Here is a 21,345-nt window from a genome sequence, read left to right on the forward strand (position 1 = left end):
TACCGCCACCTACTGGTCAAAGCCGGAAACGCCACGCTCAATAGTAGTCCTGGAGGCATCAATTCTGTCATCATGAATTCATTATTTATTAGGTGTGCAGGGGAGATTAAAATATAAACACCCCAAAAAGATATATATTTTTTATTTTTTATTTAAAATAAATCAAAATAAAACAAATGTGGTATAAAGGGAAAAACTGTTAAACTTTGAGTGATACGCTTAAAATTTAAAAAAGTATAGATATTTGTCATCCCACAGTGGGGAAGTTCAGTTGTCTAGACGTAGAGGAAACACAAATAAGCCAATAAAAGCATAAAGGTATATAAAAGAAAAAGGGAGGGAGGATCAGAATGTTATAAGATTACTGCAAATTAAAAACCCAGATCCCAGAAAAAAAAACTGTAGTTATTAAAAATGACATTTAGATCAACTGAGAAGTGAAAATATTTGAAATCAAAACAGCTTATTACACAAAAAACTACAAATGACTGATATTAAAAAATGGGTCTTAGCTGCTTTTAATGTGTCCATTGTACTGTCTACGCAGAATTCTGTTTTCATAAATAAATTTTTACTCAGTTTCTCAGTATCAACTATAACCTTTTTAAAGTGCTCATACTTGTGCTCTTTTACCCATTTTGCAATTCATTTGGATTTGAAGCAATAAACAGAAAGTAGTGTTAGCTCAAGTGCAAATAAATGAAAAGTCTAATTTACATAATTGACGGCAATAACAGCAAAATAAAGAACCAACCAATAATTCAGAAATGTTATAACCTGATTTGGGCCCTGTGGTGCATCACTATTCATCGTAATGTAAGGGGACCCTTCAAGTAACATTCCATTCTTGCGTCCAACAATGCATTGCACTTTCCTGATTTAGATGTTCACTAGTAAATGCAGATGTTATCAATAATGCTTAATGGTGGGGGTGAAAAATATAACTTAGAATTTACCGATTCGGCCAAATACCACAAAGGTAGATGCAGAATGCACTTCTTGAACCCATTACAACCTTGTGCATATATAGAGCCATATGGCTTACCTATGTGCATGTTGTGAGTTTTACTGACGACTATTCTTTTAATGTTAATGGAATACAAAACCTACAATTTGATATAGATATGGAGAAAGCCCTCTGTAGGTGACATGCTCAGATGACAAAGTGTTGAAAGTTATACATAGGACTAATTCACAATACAAGACACTGTTTGGCTTTACAAGATAACCTTAAAATGTCCCGCAGTGGCGTCTGGAAAGTGCACCGCTGTCCATCGAGCACAAGATGGCGCCAAACATCCATTAAACTACCAAAGACAGTTTAAGTTTGGTTGCAAGTCTCCTTATCCACTATAAGGTGAAGTTTGTTTAAAGACCAGTTTTGATTAAATCCGTTACAGATTCGGATCCGTTTTACACCTTTTTTTTTTTAAATAGACCAGTACATAAAGGCCTTCAGTTTAATTTGTGTGGCACAAATCCAGCTGGAACCCCTCAGAGGTCACTAGTGAATAGACCATTTATCTTGGCAAGGCTCAGAGCTTTCAAATTCCTTCTCCCAGGGGAGGGAGAAATGGAGTCAACATCTTGAGTCAAAGAGTCTACCTCCTTTAGCTTAAAGTTGAGAACTAACCAAGGAATAAAAAAAAACCCTTTGATTCTTTGCAAGTGTGCATAATATTCTAATAAGGACATTTTTTTAAAAGGACAAATGCAAACCAAAAAGTTTTGAAACTATATTATTTATTACATATTTCTGCCAGTGCTTACAGCAACACAAGACCTTTAGGCAACACATTGCACATACAGAACTCTTACCACTGCTTCAGGCTGAACCCTACTAAAGTTAGTTGCTCAAATAATCTGAGGACCACAATCACTACAACTCACAGGAAGCTTAAAGAAATTTCACACAGTAACAGACACAAAACACGAGGACCAACACTATTCAGGAGCTAAAGCAGAGTTAGCAGATGAGCTGAGCCATATGGCTGCACTGGGACACAGTGCCGCTTCTCAACGCCACAGACTACAGACTTGGACCTTGGGTTATAGAGGTGTCTTTTCCATCTTCACTCCATATAGAGCAGGCGATCTAGCGTGGCGTACATGTGTGGGGGATTATTTATGAGCAATGAACACGCAGTGGCCCAGAGGAAGTTGACCCGTCTCAGATGGGGTGCCTGAAGTTCTTGCCAGCAAAGCGGGCCTTGTCACCGAGCTCCTCCTCAATCCTGAGGGACAGTTATCACCATTAAGTCTGAAATTCATATATTTTCCCTTTATTAAGCAGACTGTGCAGAAGACTCACCTCAGGAGCTGGTTGTACTTGGCCAAACGCTCAGATCGGCAAGGTGCACCAGTCTTGATCTGCAACAAGTACAAGATACATTAGATCTAAAAGTAAAAACCGTTTAGAGTGTTTATAAAAAGGCGATTACCTGTCCAGTGCAGAGGCCAACAACCAGGTCAGCGATGAAAGTGTCCTCAGTCTCTCCGGAGCGGTGGCTTACCATCACCCCCCAGCCATTGGTCTGGGCCATCTTGCAGCTAAAACAAAGGAAACATTTCAGTCTGCTTAAACTCTGTTTACTGCTTTGAATTTTGTCAACAGTCCTGCAGTGTTATGGATACTCACGCCTGCAGGGACTCTGTGACCGAGCCGATCTGATTGACCTTCAGCAGCAGGCAGTTGCAGGCTTTTTCAGCCACACCCTTGGAAATACGTTTGGGGTTGGTGACAGTGAGATCGTCGCCCACCACCTGGATGTTGGTGCTGGCTGTGAATTTGGTCCATGCCTCCCAGTCATCCTGGTCAAAGGGGTCCTCGATGGAAACAACTGTGAGAAAGGTAAGCATTTGATTAATACCTCAGGGAGAACCTCGGTTAGATCAAAATATTGAATGAGTCAATATTCTGGCCCAGTTGCATAATCTACATCATCTATCCCTTAAAAGTATTAAAAACTCACCAGGGTAATCCTTGACGAAGCCCCTGTAGAGGTCAGCCAGTTGGTCGGGGGTGATGTAACGGCTGGGGTCATCTGGAGACTTGAAGTCCAGGTCGTACTTTCCTCCCTTGTAGAACTCTGAGGCAGCCACATCCATGCCGATGACGATCTTGTCAGTGTAGCCGGCCTTGGCGATGGCGTTCTTCAGCAGCTCCAGAGCTGATTAAAAGCAATATACTTAAGTAAAACACATTTAGGGTCTGTGAGCTGCTCATAGAGTGGTCAGCCACAGAATCCCAGCGAGATGAAAGCAAGACCTTCATTTCAAAGACTACAACCCTGATGCAGGGTTAAGCGACTTCATTTCACTCACCTTCTTTGTTTTCCAGGATGTTGGGGGCGAAGCCACCCTCATCTCCAACGTTGGTGGCATCCTTGCCGTATTTCTCCTTGATCACATTCTTCAGGTTGTGGTAGACCTCGGCACCGATCCGCATGGCGTCCTTGAAGCTGCTGGCGCCAACAGGCAGGATCATGAACTCCTGCATGGCCAGTTTGTTTCCAGCATGGGAGCCGCCGTTGATGACGTTGAAAGCCTAAAGATTAGCAGAAAGGAATCAGGATCAAGTGTAATGACTGGATGAAATGTTTTTTTGGCCAAAGGGCACCAGTCCTTTGAGGACAGCTTCCATGATACTTACAGGCACAGGGAGGATGACTTCAGGGTTTCCTGCCAGGTCAGCGATGTGGCGGTAGAGGGGGACACCCTTCTCTGCTGCACCAGCCTTGCACACAGCCAGGGAGACGCCCAGGATGGCGTTAGCACCGAACTTAGCTGAGGAAGGGAAGACAGGTATAATCAGTACGCTGTATTGCTTCAAGATAAATACGATTATCAACCTTATTAACCACCAATGACACTGGTTCCTACTTCATGTAAAATCACTGCATTTTAATTAGTTTGATTCATTTACTGCAGTTTAATTTAGGCTAAATTGTAGACTATTGTTCATCAGGCGTACAACATGTTAACATTAGAAATTTAAAATCCAGTTGTTGGGTTTTAGATACAAGTGCATAGTTATTTACAACCTTTACAGTTTCTGTACATTTATGGTATGATCTCCAGCTGGGATGTGGAATGTGAGGATAAACTACTAAACCAAAACAATCTAGTCCAGGTTTCCAATAATTTAGGGTTCTGTTTTTGTGAAGCCTTTCCTCTATTCTTGGAAATTAAATCTGTACAGCCAGGGTAAAGGATGAGGATTATTCATGTTAAGCCGACAACTCTAAATTAAAGTTAAAGCTGCATCTGGTTGTAAGGAATATATCTTATTGAACTATTATAACATTCAGCAATTTAAAAGCAGGATTTCCTCTTTTACAATAAAATAATAAAAGACAAACTGTACTTTTTGTTGATCAGATCATTGTGGCCCTAAACAAATGTTTACCGTGAAATAAAAGCAACACTGGCAACAAAACTCACCAAGGATGGAAAATGAACCATTATTTGATGCTAGCACTGAAACAGCTCCTGACTACAACACTAAAAGCTGCTTCTGTACATTAGAGTTAGAGCAATTTGTTTGCCTACTTTTAACCCACAATGTCTCAAACTGGCTGCTTATGACAAATTATGGCAAGTTTTGGCATTTATAGCAATACATTTAATTTGTTCTGCAATTATTACATCTTTACAGCAGAGGATTAGGGCCACTAAAGAAAAAAAAGTTAACAGATTTTAAATTTTATTTCAGTTTAACATGGGGAATAATGTCAGAATTCTGACTTTAATCTCAGAATTTTGGATCTTAATGTAGATGGGCACCATGAAGGAAGAGATGTGGGAGCACTCAGCTTCTCCTACAAAGATGTGAGTTGTTTGGGAGGGCCAGTAACACATTGGTGGAAAATGATGGAATTAGGTGACTTTACTTGCCTGAGGGGTCCCCTCATTAAAACAAGAGAGCTAGTCTCTAAAGCTAACATGTAACAGAATTGCGACAAAATAAAGTCAGAATTGCGACAAAATAAAGTCAGAATTGCGACAAAATAAAGTCAGAATTCTGACTTTTTTCCCCATATTAAACTGAAATAAAATTAAAAAAAAATCAGTTAACTTTTTTTTCAGTGGCCCTAATCCTCTTCTGAACAATCTTGGAGGTCAAAACTAAGGTAAAAATTAAATTGTGATGTGTAAAGTATATTGAGTCTGGATGACATGAAGGTTCAGAGAAATGATTCCCTTAATATCTGGCTCCAATCTTGGCTGCCATTTTACTTTTTAGTTTTCATCCCAGAAGGTCACTGATGTAGTTTTCCATTTGACCAGTCAGATTGACTTTGCAAACGCCAAACTTTAATGAATGTGGGCTGTTCTGATCAGTTTAAGCCTTCATGAGCTCCACACACAGCTTAACCTCACAGGCGCCCAAGGTTTTTTTTTTTATGCAACAGCTATGTCAAATACCATGAGACCACTCACGGGGGAGTGGCAGCCTAGTGGTTATGGCATAGGGCTTTGAATCCTGAGATTGTGAGTTTGATCCCCCCCCCTGCCACAGACTGCCACTCTGGGTCCCTGAGCAAGACCCTTAACCCCACACTGCTCCCCGGACGCCGCACAATGGCAGCCCACTGCTCCCCAAGGGGATGGGATAAATGCAGAGAAGTGATTTCCCTCTGGGATTATTAGAGAAAAAAAAAAAAAACTGGCTTTAAAAATGTTGGGAATCAGTTTTAAAGCAGCATCTTACACTTGTTTTCTGTTCCATCCATGTCCAGCATCAGCTTGTCGATCTTCTCCTGCTCCACAACATTCACACTCTAGATTCAGAGGGGGGGGGACAGGTCAAGTTGGACCAAAGACACTGAAATTCAACTTGTTTCACTTGTTAACGTTATTGATCTATAAAGTTGTGCAGACATCTGAGAATTATACTGCAGTAATAGCATTTTAAACACAAAGGTCAGCTCTAAAACATTTTAAACAGAAATGCTGCAGTGTTAGTCATCTCTACCATTGCTGTTAAAGTATTTTCTGTTAGGTTTTTTTTTTACTAGAGTTAAACTAAAACAACTGAAATCAGCACACAAATTAGTCAAACAATGAATGGTCCTACCTTGCTGACCAGTGCAGGTGCAATAGTTTTATTGATATGCTCAACAGCTTTAGAGACACCTGCAAGGGACAAGCAGACCATGACTGACGGACAGGAGAGGACCATGCAACGCAGGCCACACAGATGAACACAGAGCGCCTGGTTTCACACAGGTAAATGATTTAAACAGCCACTCATTTAGCAGTTTAATCTACATTTTAGATCTGTGGACATCTGTTAGTGCCTGACCAACATTAGTCTCCAGGTACAAACTCATTCTCCATGCTGCTGTGCAGTGCTGACAGAGTCACCCTTATTTTCTCTTTATTTACCTGGTTACATAATGCAGGGGCCAAGAACTCATTTATATATTTAACAGCTCTTTTGACTCCTAACAGGAAGAACAGAAATGGGGAAATTGAAAAGAAAAAAACAAGATGAAGAAATAGGGTAGAGTTTGTAGAAGTGTTGAAAGGTTGCAGAAGGATGGAAGTGGCCACAGTTTAAAGCAACTAAACAGGATACTTTACCTTTGCCCATGTAGCGGGTTTTGTCATTGTCACGGAGCTCGAGGGCCTCATAGATGCCTGTGGAAGCACCACTGGGAACTGCAGCCCTGAAGAGACCTTAAAAAAAAAAAAAAAAGTTTAGTTTTACAAACTTTTGCTCATGCACAAAACAGCCAAAGCAGCTTTTAAATAACTTTTCACCAGGACATGCTGCTTCCTTACGTTTTACAGGGAAACATTCATAGAGTACAGATATTTGTTTCCTTCAGCCCAAAGGGAATGAAATCCACAGCAAGGAAATTGAGCTGCAGAACGCGATGATGTAACCGAATGAGAAAAAAAAAAAACCATGGACTGAGCATGTGCAGTAAATCTGTGGCAGGATGTCAAGTCCTGCCCACACAAGCCCAGCCGAGTCAGAAGTGAATGAGTCTGGAATAAAAAAAAAAGCACTATTCATTCTGCTCAGTGGAGCAGCAGAGACTGTAGAATCTGAGGGGATTTAGTGCTTAGGACAACAGGACCCAGCTGCCATCTAGGCGCTCTGGTACAGGCCAACAAATCTGCAGCTGGAAATGAACCTGCACTGATCAGGGAGCAGTGACTACAGCACATCAGGCCACATCAGGCCATGAATAAAGTGCTTTCTGACTTTATTTGCTAAATATGAGGGCAAACGGGCTAAAAAAAAACTTTCCTAACTGCAAATGTTTCTGAACTGCTAAATAAAATATTGATTTTATGCAAATTGTTCAACAAGCTGATGATAAAGATCAGAGTATGACTGTCCAACAGGAGACAAAGCGCCTGTTTATTATAACAGACTGGATGCTGTAGAGTGCAGACACTCTCTGTTGCTGGACTAAAAAGGAATTCTGTCAAAATAGCAAATAAAGGAGATTTACTGTAAACAAAACTAGACAGCCATACTAAACCGATCAATAGATCGCTGTAGAGAAGTCTGGCTGCTTTTTTAGGCCAGTCTGATCCTCTTCCATGTCAGTGATCATTCAGGTTGCTTCATTAACATTCTCAGGACATTAGAGACTGAGTAACTTCCTTTGTCTGAACTTGGAAAAAACCCATTAATATAAAAAGTAAAATAAGGTAGAAAGACCACCACTTGCTTAGATAAAGTGATATAAGCTTCAGTTAAATGTGGGAAAACTTTAAAGGTTGAACATAAAATGGCTAAACAGAGTGAAGCCAATAAAGTCGGATTTTTAACAGATTAATTGATCCAACATCTGAGACAATAAAGGTTTTTGGTTTTCTGAGATTACAATAAAACGTACCCAAAATGGAATAAAAAAATATTTCAAGTTTTTTTTTTTTTACCCATTTATGCATTTAAGCACAGATTCCAGTTTGTCTTTTTTAGTTAAGGATCCCTACAAAGAACATGACATTGGCTGATGCATTTATGGAGAAGCTCTTGAAGAAAGCAGATCGATTGATGAACGTTTCATATCAAAAGCACAGCTTTTGACTGGACTCTGGGTTTCTTGAAAGTATATTAACAAAGTATGCTTGCAGTCAATCACAGGAGACATTTTTAAACGATCATTTTATCTGACTAAATGGTTCTGATCTCACTGTGCCATCAGGGAGGGATACAGAATACAGGTTTGAACTTTGTCTGCCAAAGTTGATGTAAGATACATTTAAATTGTTGTGTTTTATCATCTACATATTAAACAGCTTAATAATTTGAGGTCTGGATGAAGGAAACGCCATAGAGAAGCTTCACATTATAGCCAGGCGTACACTGTGCGATTTTTTTTAATAGTTGCACTCAGCTACAACTCAAACTACGAAGAAGCCGCAGAGTTAAAAATTTTAAAGCCCACGGTGCGGCCTGACGCTCTGATGCGATCTACCTACTCACACTGTACGTCTAAAAAACGTATGTCGGACCCAGCGCTGAGAGATGGCGCTGGTCAGACTTGTCAATCGGGAAGAACCTCCTTGGTTGCACATGGGCAGTGCTCGAGGTTTCTGGTAAATCGGCTCATAGCTCTCCTTCAACAGCAGGATTTTTCCACAAAAACCTTACGACTGAATTTGAAACATGTTTAATCTTCCGACATTACGATTCCTGATAGGGAGGCTGCTCATCCATCATGACCCCTGTATACTACAGTTTGTAGGACACACAATGAGGCTGAAACTCAGCCAGACTGAAAAAAATCTTGCACGCCTGAAGAATCACCTCGAAAAGGTCAAAAAAAAAAAAAATTATATTATAGCTTTAGAAAAGGGACAACATACCTTTCTTCGTGTACAGGTCAACTTCCACAGTGGGATTGCCACGGGAGTCAAAAATCTCACGGGCGTGGATCTTCAGGATAGACATGGTTTCTTATTCTGTTAGAGTACAAAGCAAAGGCTCATTAATATAATGCAGCCCTGAAGGAGACAGGCTACACTGCAGTCTCTGGCTGAGGAGTAAACAATGACTTGGCAAGAAACAAAAACCTAAAAAACTCAAGGGAAAAAAAAATCCCAGAGAACTACAGATGAATGTTCTTAAGCATACAACCTGTTCACCCCCGACTGATGCAGTCAGGCCACACATTATGCTTTAGTCTAAGAGGTGTGGCTTCACTGCAACATTTTTTGTTTGAGTGGGTAGTCAAACAAAAAAATTGCAAAATTCTTGCACAAATGTTCTCTACTGCAGCAATTGAATATAAACATGTTAACAATGGGAACGTGACCTGGCATAAGGGAATTGTTTGGTCTCCTTTTGTTAAGTGATATGGACTGCAGAGCTGAGTGGCACCATAATCTCTTCCAGTTTCAGCAGCAGAGAGCTGGAGTGTCTGGCCATGATGCCTGCAGCGTTCCATTGATTAGCACTCTATGCAAACCAAATCCATAGTTTGCAGCCACATTAAAACCAACAGCAGAGGCAACCATTAAAAGCCTGTGTGGAATTATAGCCACTATATACAACTGAAAAATCCAAGTATGTTGAGGATAGATAACCAGAGACTAGTGTAACTGATACATGTTCTAGACACACACCTGATTCAAACAATCACCTAGCCTCAGTAACCAACAAGTGCTGCAGGAGCTCCTTAATCACTCATTCATACAAGCCAGGTGTGTTGCTGCAAATAAACATGCAGGACACAGGTACTCCACTTCTTTAAATAAAGAACTGATTTTCAGCTCTCTTGTACATGTATAACCCGTTTGAGATAAAAATATTTTCAATTATATACAATATACGTTGTCTTTTGGGATAAGAGAAAGAAACATTTTTATTCAACTAGCCTGTTAAACAAAATTCAGTTTTTCCCAGTCATAAAATGCATCCAAGCAAAAGCCTTTAACCTCATGTGTGCAGTTGGATTAAAACTACAAGCTCTACTAAACCCTGCAGCATGTTTCCCTTTTACACACCATGCTCATCAGGAAAATATACAGGAAGATTGGTCAAAGTGAGAGAGCTTGTTAATTTCTTTAAAATATATAGACTTTGCCTGGAAAAAAGGCCATCTTTGGATAAATGATGAGGCACCTGATATATTCAGCAAAACTAACAAAAAAGGATGAAATTGTTTTATGGGTATACATTTAAGACCCCCAAATATCCATCACTTTACTGGCTAAATCTATAGCTGTATAGAAATATGGGGAAGAAAACCCATTGATGGAAATTGACATTGCCTAAAGCAGACGTTTGAGCCTGTGTAGACTTGCTGCAACACGGTAATTTTCCTTCACACACCTCCGCCCCTGCAGCCTTCAAACAGTAATATAACTAGTGATACTATCAGGTTCTCCACACATCCTCCATTGCTGAATTAAACGATCCTTTTCTAACAAAATGAGCAGGAAAACTGGCTACAAGGTGGACCACGCAACCCGACACCCCTCCACACACCCAGCTCTCTAAATGGAGAGTGATATCCCTACAGCTGACGGGCCTGCTTTTAAAAATAGACGATGGGCCACGAGCTGCTGCATCCTGCAAGACATAAAACTAACTGAAAAGAAAGAAAAATAAACTGTTGGAGCAGGGAAGACAGGTAACCGTTCAGGAGTTAGCTAACCCAAGGACAAGCCTCTGACAAGGCCGGCGAGGATAAAATAAATTATGTACAGGATTTTGCGAAAATTATTAAGTTTTAAAATTAATACAAAACATGTATGAGCATACGCGCTAAATAAGCCCACCTTCTGTTTTTAAGAAAAGGGTAAAAAAACGCGGATAAAGTTACCTTTTCTGGCCTAACTGTGTGCAATGAGGGTGCTGTGTCTCTCGGGCGGGCAAGCAGAGAAGACGCTCGTGACGCTGAGAGCCTGATGATAAGTGGACGGAGTCAGGAAAGGCGCAATCTGATTGGCTGGAACCGAATCACCACGCAGAGCAGCGCGAGGGAGGAAGCACGTTCGCCGTCAGGGGCTACGGCAGGCCACATTAGCATGTAATCACACTACACTCAAACGGTTTAACATTTCAAGGAAATCTAGGAGTTTTTAATGATTTTGGCATATATTGTTTGTCAAATTCAAATAATAGATCAATCCTCAGTTAATACCCACAGGCACCAAGGAGGGTCAGACGGGCAGTGAGTTTTGCCACACAATTTGTACAAAATAAAGGTACATATCTTAAGGAGAAAAGAAAAGTGGCATAGAATCATCACATCACTGTTGTTTGCTCACATATGAATACAGGCACATCAGCAGAGGCGCACCTTGTCAACAGGCAAACCAAGCAACTGCTTGGAGCCCCGAGCCGCTGGGGGGCCCCCGAGAGCCAGCTACTGTACACCCGGTAGATAAACAGCAACAGGCGAGCGTGAAGTGACAACGCTATAGTGACTGAGGAGATGCACAACTGCATATAAAAATTTCGATTGGATGGAATGTTGATTGACATTGGCTTCGCCCAGTCAAAATCCAGCCCAGCCCAGCCAGGTGGATAACTTCCCTGAAAATGAATGAATGTGTTGGGTGACGTTGTAGGCCTATCGTTCAGTAAATTGGAAAGCAATTAAGTAACTAAGCTGAAGGAAAATGAAGAGGAGCTATCCATCTGGTAGCGAGAAGAAGAAGAAGAAAAAATATGAAGAAGCAAAAGAAAGAAAGACAGTGGTAAGTGGAGCAGATAATGATTTAAGCATAACATTAACAGCTGTCATTGAAATGATGCTACTTTGTCTTCTAACGGGGAGACAGCAGCTATAGCGTTAAGTGAATTCTATGATAGCAATGAATAATGAAAGGACAGGGCTGCTGTCCATGCCTTTCCTGATCATGTTTCTGCCTCTCCAAGAGAGATGCTTGATTACATTTACAAGGAACGGATTCTGGATCTTTATGGAAATCTCAGCATTGCCCTCCGTCTGCTGTTAACTCTCCCGGTCACTGTTGCCTCTGGAGAGAGAAGTTTCTCCTCGTTAAAGCTGATAAAAACCTGAGGTCAAGAGAGACTTTCAGGACTGGCACTTGTTTCCATAGGGTATAGTGTGCGAAGGTCTTTGGATCTGGAGGACTTATGTCTGCATTTGCACAAGCCAAGGCCCGTAAGCAGCAATTCTGAAAGCAGTATAGGACCCCAATAATTTCACTACACTTACTATACTTTATATTTTGTACAACGTTTGTATTGGGTTTTTAAAGTAATTTACTGTTTTTTATTTTTATACTGTTTACTGTTTTTTATTTTATTATACATTTATTTTAATTTATTATTAACTTTTTCTTCTTTTATATTTTCCAAAATAACAAGGTTGTTCATGTTTAGAACATTTGGAATAAAAAAAGGTTTTATTTAATACATTTTTCGTTGGTGTCAGATTATTTATAGCCTAACATAATGGTGATGAACACTGGTCGGTAGGGCCCCCTAGGATTTTTTGCTTGGGGCCCCCACAGACTCTAGAATCGCCTCTGCACATCAGTATATACAAAGTGAAACAAAAGTAATTTAATTTGTGGCATATTTAATGGCATTAAATGGTCAAGTTGGCTTGAGTTTCTAACACTGAAGGTATGATACATATCTGTTCTTTCTTAATAATACAAAGAGCCTAGCAATAAGGATTAGGAGGATCCATATCTTTAAATTGCTATGTTCTCCCTGCAAGGTTGTGTACTAAATTCTTCCTCACAAAAGCCTAAATACATACTGGCTCCTCATAAAGTTGTGTGAGGATGGATCTATCTACCCTGTCTGCTGCCTGTTGACCACTGAATTATGGTGATGCATAGCAAGAACACATGGCTGATTCCCTTTGCAGCCTGCCTACTGCATGAGTAAATGCCCCCTATAAAACACTGATTTATATAAATTCTTATGCCACTTAAAATAATCGGTATTCCGATCAAATAATTTCCATTATTTATATTCATTAATGAATAAGATACAGTTTTATTTCATTTTAGATTTTTAAAATTTCATTTACAACAAATAGCAACTGAGTGTGGCTAACAGGAAAGGTTGCCTAATATTACTTTTTTCAGATAACCAAATCATAGATTGTATTAAAATGTGATTAAAATGTTTTTAAAAGGGTCGTAGACATTCAAAAGACAACAACTCCATAGGAAATGTTTCTTCCTTTGAACAATGCTTGTTGAGATTACTAAAATATTGAGGGTAACAGGTTGTATTAAATAATGTAATGACTTGCCATACTTTGCTACTTCAGAGAATAGAAGATGCGGATATTCTTAATTGAAGCATCGCCTAAAACAACAGTACAGAACACAGAGTAGAGATCTTAACTTCAATTAAACGGATGGTGGAAAAAGAATGTATTTCTGTGCTTTAATCCATATATATATGTATATATATTCAAAGATGGAGTAATGCGGAAAAAGATGACGCAGAGATGAGTACGTGCAGAGGAGCAGGCAGGGATCTCCCGAAGCAGTGTTTCGTTGTTGGTCACATGTTAGTTGTGGTCTGGTTTCCTGGCAGCACCATCCATCTGCTCATTACAAACGTCGTGAAATGAATGGAAACGCGGAAATGAATCATTGTGCCCCGCGTGAAGCAGGCACTTTTTTATTACAACTGAACCCACATTGGCAACATATGGATGGCAATATATATATATATATATATATATATATATATATATATATATATATATATATATATATATATATATATATATATATATATATATATATATATATATATATATATAGTTTTTTTTTTTCAATGATTAGTCAAACTTGAATTTCGTATTTCAACAATTTCTATGAATTAGTCATGAGGAAAAATTGATGAGTGTCCCCCCCTTTAGTTTCCTCTCTGTATGACACAGTCCTTCTGCAGCTGCGCAGTCCACATCCTGCAGCATCAATGGCAGGAGCGACCGAGAGGGTAAAACACATCCTGCTGCAATGACCTTGAGACTGCAGCATTTTAAAGTCAAATGCGCCCCCTGGTGGCCACAAACGTCTCACACCCAAAGGCTGTTATGATAAGTTAGTTGTGTCTAGAAGCGGGATGCTTCTCCTATTTTCTAAGATGGTACAGCAGGTTGAGTGACTTTTTGATTGGATCATTATTGTTGCTGTTTTTTAAACAAGTTAATTTGAATTAAAAGACTGAGCAACAACATGAGATTTTAATATGTAAAAAGGAATTGGGAAAAAACCCCAATAATTTTGCAATAAGCAGGGTCTGATAATAAGCTTTGAAAAAATGTAGATTCTCAAATACTTTGATTAGAAAGTAGAAAGAGAGAAGCTGCAGGTTGTTGGCTGGAGAAGCAGACACTAGAGACCTCTGGTGGATGGTTAAAGACACGACAGAAATAAAAGCAAAAGGAGGACTATAGAACAATAACAGTCATTTTAATAAAGATGCAACACAGATAAAGATAAGACTTTCTGTATTTTTTTTTTTTATTGTCCCTGCATTGAGAAGACATTCGGACCAGGGTTCACTCTTTTTCTCCCACCCATCCTCAAGGAGGTGGGCCTCTGGCACAATTGACTAGGAAGTCATTGTATTTAAAGCTACAGTGTGTAATAATTACAGGCATATAAATTCAGAAATTTAATATATTATACATAACTATGTTATTTATCATCACCTATGAGCTCAGCCTTTTAACCATAACATTTGCGTTGCCTTAGAATTCGTTATTTATAATTACATAGGAGCGGGTCTCGCAGCCATGGAGGCAGACATCTTTGCGCTACGGCAGCGCAGAGGCAACAAACTAGCGATTGCGAGATCTCCCATGACGCTCGAAAATAACTACGGCAAGTTGAGAGAGATGAACTGAGACGGTACTGAACAGTAGATGGCAGTATTATGCCTGAGAAGCGTTTAGTCTGCCTGAAACCAAAGAAGAAGAAGAAGCAGGTATACTGCGCCTCGGTAACAAGAAAGGTAAACAAGGCGGCAGGCGTGAGTGACTTTGCAAACTGTTTGGCACTGTGTGGCCAAACATCAGACGAATGGAGGATCATGCCTACTCTGTATCACAACGAAAAGCGGCGGACACCGAACCCCCGTCATCTAAGAAGCGGAAACACGACGAGAATAAACGCAAGAGTGACAAGAAACGACAAAAAACACGGATCAACATTGGCACGGCATTTACACGATGGAAGTCACTGATGGAGGAAAAAGGTTTTCAAAGTGACGCTCAAGTTGCCAGTTTTCTCTTGGACAGGTAATTAATCCTATACACACAATTGTCTAATATCACTGCAGTTTTTGGAGTACAGGATGCTCAGACCTGTCTAAAACAATAACATGCTGCGTGATGATGCTGTTACTCTCCAGTATACTTATTCAGCAACGTCCCTGACGTTTCACAGGTAATGATTCAGTAATTTTCTGTAAAATAATTTTCTGGATATATACCTCGGTTACTTCTCTCCGGCTCCTTTGGAGATCTTCAAGCCTTTCCTCCTCTGCTCTCACCCCGCTGGCTCTCCTCTCTCGCCTGGCCCCAGCTGCACGCTCACCCCGGCCTCTCTGCCCTCTTCCTTTCCCTCTTCCTTGCCTTGTAACCCCCGTGCCACAAACAAGACTTGGACTCTGTAAACGGGGAATATATATTCTTCCAGCGAACACAATCTCGCTGTTAAACTAATGACTACAATTCCTTCGTCTGTTTATATCACCATGCAAAGCAGCTCACCAAAACGTCACAACGACGTAGAAAAAATAACGGGTATATTTATTATCTTAAGTCTACATGAAATCTATACCCTACACAGACTAATGAAATACTATCTGTAAAATTATCTATGTAAACAAACCTCATCACTTGAGAAGGTAGGTGATGCGGACGTCGTGGAAGACATTTTGTCCCGTAACGCTCGCCGTACTGTTGGGGGGGAGAAGCGGTGGGGGGGAGACGTTCATGTTGCTGCAGTCTGCAGTCTGACCGCTAGATGTCGCTGAAAATTACACACTGTAGCTTTAACAGACTTATAGACAGGTGAGGTTTAAACATTGCAAAGATTTGAAGAATACATCAAATTCAGCAAAATAAAAAATTTAAAAGAGAGGAAAAACCCAGTTTTGGGATTGCTGAGCGAAATTCCAGTTGTTGGATCATCTGAGGAATGTTGCAAACATGAGAGCTCCTCACAATCTGATATATTTGGACATCTTTTACTAAAAAACGTGGGCAAACATTACAGTCAATGTATAAAACTGATACATTTAGATATCAGCTTTATATGGAAGTAAAACAAGTCTGCCTTTTTTTTGTACACCAAACTTTAAACACATAGTTTTTTTTTACACATTGAATTCCTTACACTAATTAAATTTTTTTTTTTTCTGGTGAAAATTCTGCTGCAAAAATTCCCCTTCAAAAAAATTCAGCTGCAAAGAATTCAGCCGCATATGTGTTGACCTTTTGGTGAACTCAAGCCAAAGCAATCTACACTCAATTGAATCGAGCAGCTTCTAGCCAATGAAATCAGCTCATTTTGTCAGAAAAAAAGGAAGTTTTGCCGCTGACCGCTTCTTCTGGATCAAACCAGAGCCTTGGCAAACAGGGATGCTGCACCAGCTGTGATCGGCTCAGTTATTTCACCATGTCTGACTAGATGAAAAACTCTAATGGCTGTCTATTAGTAGATACCTCATATTTTGTAATCATATCTATTTAACAAGAAAAACTCATCATCAGCTTAATTCAGCCTAGAACAAAGCTATGCCCAACTGTCATGTGACCAAATTGGCTAGAAGCTGCTGGATTTCAACGAGTGCCGATTGCTTTGGCTTGAGTTCACCAAATGGTCAATACCTTTGCAGTGGAATTGTTTTGTAGGTGATTTTTTTGCAGCTAAATTTTTTTGGAGGGACATTTTTACCAGATATAAATTCAGTGTAAGGAATTAAATGTGTAAAAAAAAAAAAAAACTGTGTTTAAAATTCGGTGTACAAAAAGCAGATTCCAATTATACTTTTTCTTTCATAGATTTATTTCCTCTGAATACATAAAAATATAATGGATTTCTGCAGCTTGTGTAAGTCAGAGTCAGTTCCTCCAGTCACCACAAAGGGAGGCTGCAGCCCACAGTCACTCGGTGCACTAACATCTCTAGACTTGCACCATAGCAGTGGTATACTGTGCATAACAACCAATACATGCAACTACAACCACAACACCAACAATTGCACAGACACACACTAAAAGCAGCTCTAAAATCACTTAATTTGCAGAGAGTCTGTGGTAAACTGAAAGCAGAAACACACAGCCAGCTAATGCTTTTCTACTGATAAACAGAGACAAACACATCCAAGTATGAAGAATAAGAAAATACCTATTATTTAAACAACTTTCTCACATTTTCCCTCTTTGATTTACCTACATAGAGAATTGCGGATTTAAAATGAAGAACAAACTGAAATCAAGCCTCAACATTGACCCTCTGCAGCTGAACAGAAATGGTTGAACAAAAAGAGGATGCAAATGTACTATTAATATAACTGATATATCAGATAAGCATATTTCTTAATAGTTTATTTAAAATCATTTTGATGTACAATTTTACTTCTTGATTTCTTAGAGGACGTCTACTCTCTGAACACTTTGAAAGTCTTTACAGCTCACCACAGCAGAACAGAAACATACACCCTCACTCATAATGCTATTATGGCATTAGTACATAATGTGATATAAACATAAATAGGTATTAAATGAGTTCTTATCTACGGAAGAGGATTAGGGCTACTAAATAAAAACTGAACTGATTTTTAAACTTTACTTCAGTATAATATGAGAAAAAAAAATCCGAATTCTGACTTTAATCTCAGAATTCTGACTTTTTTCTCAGAATTCTGACTTTAATCTTTTCTGTTCAGTTAACTTCTTCTGTACTTATCATTTATTATATTTAGTAAAAAAAAAAATCACATTTAGATACCATGAGTTTTTAGAGTTTTTATAGCAAACCTTCTGACTTCTCACTTTGTGCAATAAATGTAAAATGTGTTAATGATGCAAGTTTTCACTCTAAAAACAATGTAAAAACAGGAAGAAAACACGCATCGAGGGAACACACTGAGGGCTGTTGCTGTTACATGAAACTCACGTGAGATCAGCTGTTTAATGGGAATGCAAGTCTTGCAGATTTATGAGCACCCAACTGCAGTTTGCCTGGAAAAGTTGACCTCAGACTGAAACACAATTAGTTGCATATTAGATCTTTTTTGGAACTCTGACAAAAAGCTGGTTCAATTGTAACTGTTTATGAATAATTCATTAATGCTAGATTGGTTCCAAAGTTAAGACACTATCAACAGGAAACAAAACAACCTTGTTCAGCTCCTCCTGTAACATTAAACCTTTGATTAGCAAGACTGTAAAGGATCTGGATCTGATTAACTTTTCAGCAACATACAAACCAGCGATCAGTTCCAGGTTACACGAGAAATCTAAAGCTTTTGCAATATATACAGATTTAAATTGGATAAATATGCATATGCAGTTATTCAATAATTGTAAGTCAGCTGTGGTTTTTCATTTATTTTTATTTTTCTATCTATTAAAAAACAATGCCAGTGTAGCAGTGTTTTTTTCTTCCTTGTAGAGTCTGTTAACTTTTTGATTCTTGATTTACCTAGATTAACTAGATTTTCCAACTGTGCAGCAAACTTTTCTTATGACATGGACCATCTATTTGTGTGTTTCCAGTGAAATATATTATATATTTAGTGAAGACCTCCAGATCGTTGTGGATGGAAGTTAAATTTGAATTTGATGTGATCCTTACCATCATCAAATCTTTAGCTCCTCCAGCAGATATAAGTCAGGATGTTAAAGGTATAGTGGAGGATTTCCGCAAATTTTTGAAAAGACCCACCCTATCCACTCTAAAAAATATATGCAGATACACAACCCAGGGAAAGCCTATTAAAAGCCCGTGAGTGCATGCACAAGCGCATTTCTCCTCATGCACACTTTCTTTAAAAGTTTTCCACTATGTCAGACTCACCACTGGTAAGTGAAAATTGGAATGGGCACATAGGTAGGCCTTACGTAAACATATCACCAGAATGATTGACAATTTGGACCACTTATTTTGATGATCCACCCGGAAAAAGAACATCCTCCACTATACCTTTAACATTAATGTTACTTCGAACCAGAAAAAGGTTGATAAAAACAAAAGATTGCTCCAAACTTAAATCTATCAGGGGTATGGATAACTTTGAGCCAAACTGTAGGTTGAATAAAAAGCTGATTAAAAGCTGAATATTAGAGCTGTAGTTACATCTTCTACTTGTATCTACATCCTGTTGGTCTCCCCACTCCCAAGATCCAGAGGGAAGATTGAGATAGTTCATCCTCTCAGCGATGTTTAATCAGTGAGGCCTCTTCCCCAAGACATGAATATTAGACTTTACTTCACCGGATCAGCTGGATTTAGTTCAACTGCATTTGTATAATCCTGGGTCACACTTGGCTTTAACTCACTACTCCTGTACTGCTTGACCTAAAGGGATAATTTTAGATATGACTGCTTTTCTTTATATATCACTGTAGTCTAAACGCTGCTCTATAAGATCCCCAAATCTTCTGATACAAAAAAAAACAAAAAACAGATCTTTTTGAATTTCCTTTGTTTTTGTTTCCCTTGTACCTCAAAAAACAACCACAAAAAATAACAAACAGATTTAATCATTGGGTTTGCCAATGATTTTCCAGAAACATCACCTCCTACTGATAGTGTCCACCCTTTATCTGCACCAAAGACAGGCTACAGAGATATATTTGGAGGAGGTGTTGGTATGCGCTCTCATTGGTAAATCATATTCACCAGCTGGGGTTGATTTCCTCACTACAGATGAGGAAGATTTGTTTATTTAGTCTTGCATTGACATTAGAGGTCTCAAGACCTCCATTAGAGGTAATAATGACCGTCCCCTCCCATTCAACTTCAGCGGTTTTGAAATTGAAATAGCTAAAAGAGAAATAAAGTTTGACTTCCAGTTCACTTTTGGCAAAAAAGAGGGGCGTTCTATCCTATTTTGGGTGGATAATGAGGGCTATTGTTCTGAAAAGCATTCTTGGGTTCCTGCTCATGACATCTGGGAACCTCCTTTGCCGTTCCTCCTCCTCCTCCTGCACCATGATGAATTACAGGTGCTGGTCATAAAATTAGAATATCATGAAAAAGTAGATTGATTTCAGTAATTCCATTTAAAAAGTGAAACTTGTATATTATATTCATACATTACATACAAACTCATATATTTCAGATGTTTATTTTGTTTAATTTTGATGATTACAAATGACAACAAATGAAAATCTCAAATTCATCATATCAGAAAATTAGAATATTACTGAAGACCAATAAAAACAAAGGATTTATAGAAATGTTGGCCAACTGAAAAGTATGAACATGAAAAGTATGAGCATGTACAGCACTCAGTATTTAGTTGGGCCTCCTTTGGCCTGTATTACTGCAGCAATGCGGCGTGGCATGGAGTCGATCAGTCTGTGGCACTGCTCAGGTGTTATGATAGCCCAGGTTGCTCTAATAGTGGCTTTTAGCTCTTCTGAATTGTTGGGTCTGGTGTATTGCATCTTCTTCTTCACAATACCCCATAGATTTTCTATGGGGTTAAGGTCAGGAGAGTTTGCTGGCCAATTAAGAACAGGGATACCATGGTCCTTCAACCAGGTACTGGTAGCTTTGGCACTGTGTGCAGGTGCCAAGTCCTGTTGGAAAATGAAATCTGCATCTCCAAAAAGTTGGTCAGCTGCAGGAAGCATGAAGTGCTCTAAAACTTCCTGGTATGTGGCTGCGTTGACCCTGGACCTCAGAAAACACAATGGACCAACACCAGCAGATGACATGGCACCCCAAACCATCACTGACTGTGGAAACTTTACACTGGACTTCAAGCAACGTGGATGAAGTGCCTCTCTTCTTTTCCTCCAGACTCTGGGACCTTGATTTCCAAAGGAAATGCAAAATTTACTTTCATCAGAGAACATGACTTTGGACCACTCACCAGCAGTCCAGTCCTGTTTCTCTTTAGCCCAGGCAAGACGCTTCTGACGCTGTCTGTGGTTCAAGAGTGGCTTGACACAAGGAATGCGACAGCAGAAACCCATGTCTTTCATACGTCTGTGTGTGGTGGTTCTTGAAGCACTCACTCCAGCTGCAGTCCACTCTTTGTGAATCTCCCCCACATTTTTGAATGGGTTTTGTTTCACAATCCTCTCCAGGGTGCGGTTATCTCTCTTGCTTGTACACTTTTTTCGACCACAGCTTTTCCTTCCCTTCGCCTCTCTATTAATGTGCTTGGACACT

The 21,345-nt window shown here is 39.4% G+C and overlaps 1 protein-coding gene across 2 annotated transcripts; it reads right to left on the minus strand.

Moving 5' to 3' along the window:
* Nucleotides 1-1,723: 1,723 nt before the first annotated feature.
* On the minus strand, nt 1,724-10,928 carry eno1a (enolase 1a, (alpha)). 2 transcript variants are annotated; one of them, XM_038305977.1, is made up of 12 exons: nt 10,800-10,928; nt 8,839-8,934; nt 6,589-6,684; nt 6,080-6,138; nt 5,714-5,783; nt 3,653-3,786; nt 3,325-3,547; nt 2,973-3,170; nt 2,639-2,840; nt 2,442-2,550; nt 2,312-2,370; nt 1,724-2,234 (listed from the first exon to the last, which is right to left on the minus strand). In XM_038305977.1, exons 2-12 carry the CDS (start codon nt 8,921-8,923, stop codon nt 2,171-2,173), a joined length of 1,299 nt encoding a protein of 432 aa, XP_038161905.1. In that variant the 5' UTR covers nt 8,924-8,934; nt 10,800-10,928; the 3' UTR covers nt 1,724-2,170. The 2 variants fall into 2 exon arrangements, with proteins under 2 accessions (XP_038161905.1, XP_038161906.1); XM_038305978.1 differs by lacking the exon at nt 6,080-6,138 and adding an exon at nt 6,391-6,449.
* Nucleotides 10,929-21,345: the final 10,417 nt, after the last annotated feature.

The sequence above is a fragment of the Cyprinodon tularosa genome, unplaced genomic scaffold, assembly GCF_016077235.1.
Source record: "Cyprinodon tularosa strain WSP-4 unplaced genomic scaffold, ASM1607723v1 ctg57, whole genome shotgun sequence".
Taxonomy (NCBI): Eukaryota; Metazoa; Chordata; class Actinopteri; order Cyprinodontiformes; family Cyprinodontidae; genus Cyprinodon; species Cyprinodon tularosa.

Excerpts from the sequence above, each read along its gene's own strand:
- eno1a (XM_038305977.1), bottom strand. The coding sequence starts at position 8,923 with ATGTCTATCCTGAAGATCCACGCCCGTGAGATTTTTGACTCCCGTGGC. Across the intron at positions 6,139-6,588 it reads AACCCGCTACATGGGCAAAG|GTGTCTCTAAAGCTGTTGAG; the intron begins GTAAAGTATCCT and ends TGTCCCTTGCAG. Across the intron at positions 3,548-3,652 it reads AAGTCATCCTCCCTGTGCCT|GCTTTCAACGTCATCAACGG; the intron begins GTAAGTATCATG and ends GCTAATCTTTAG.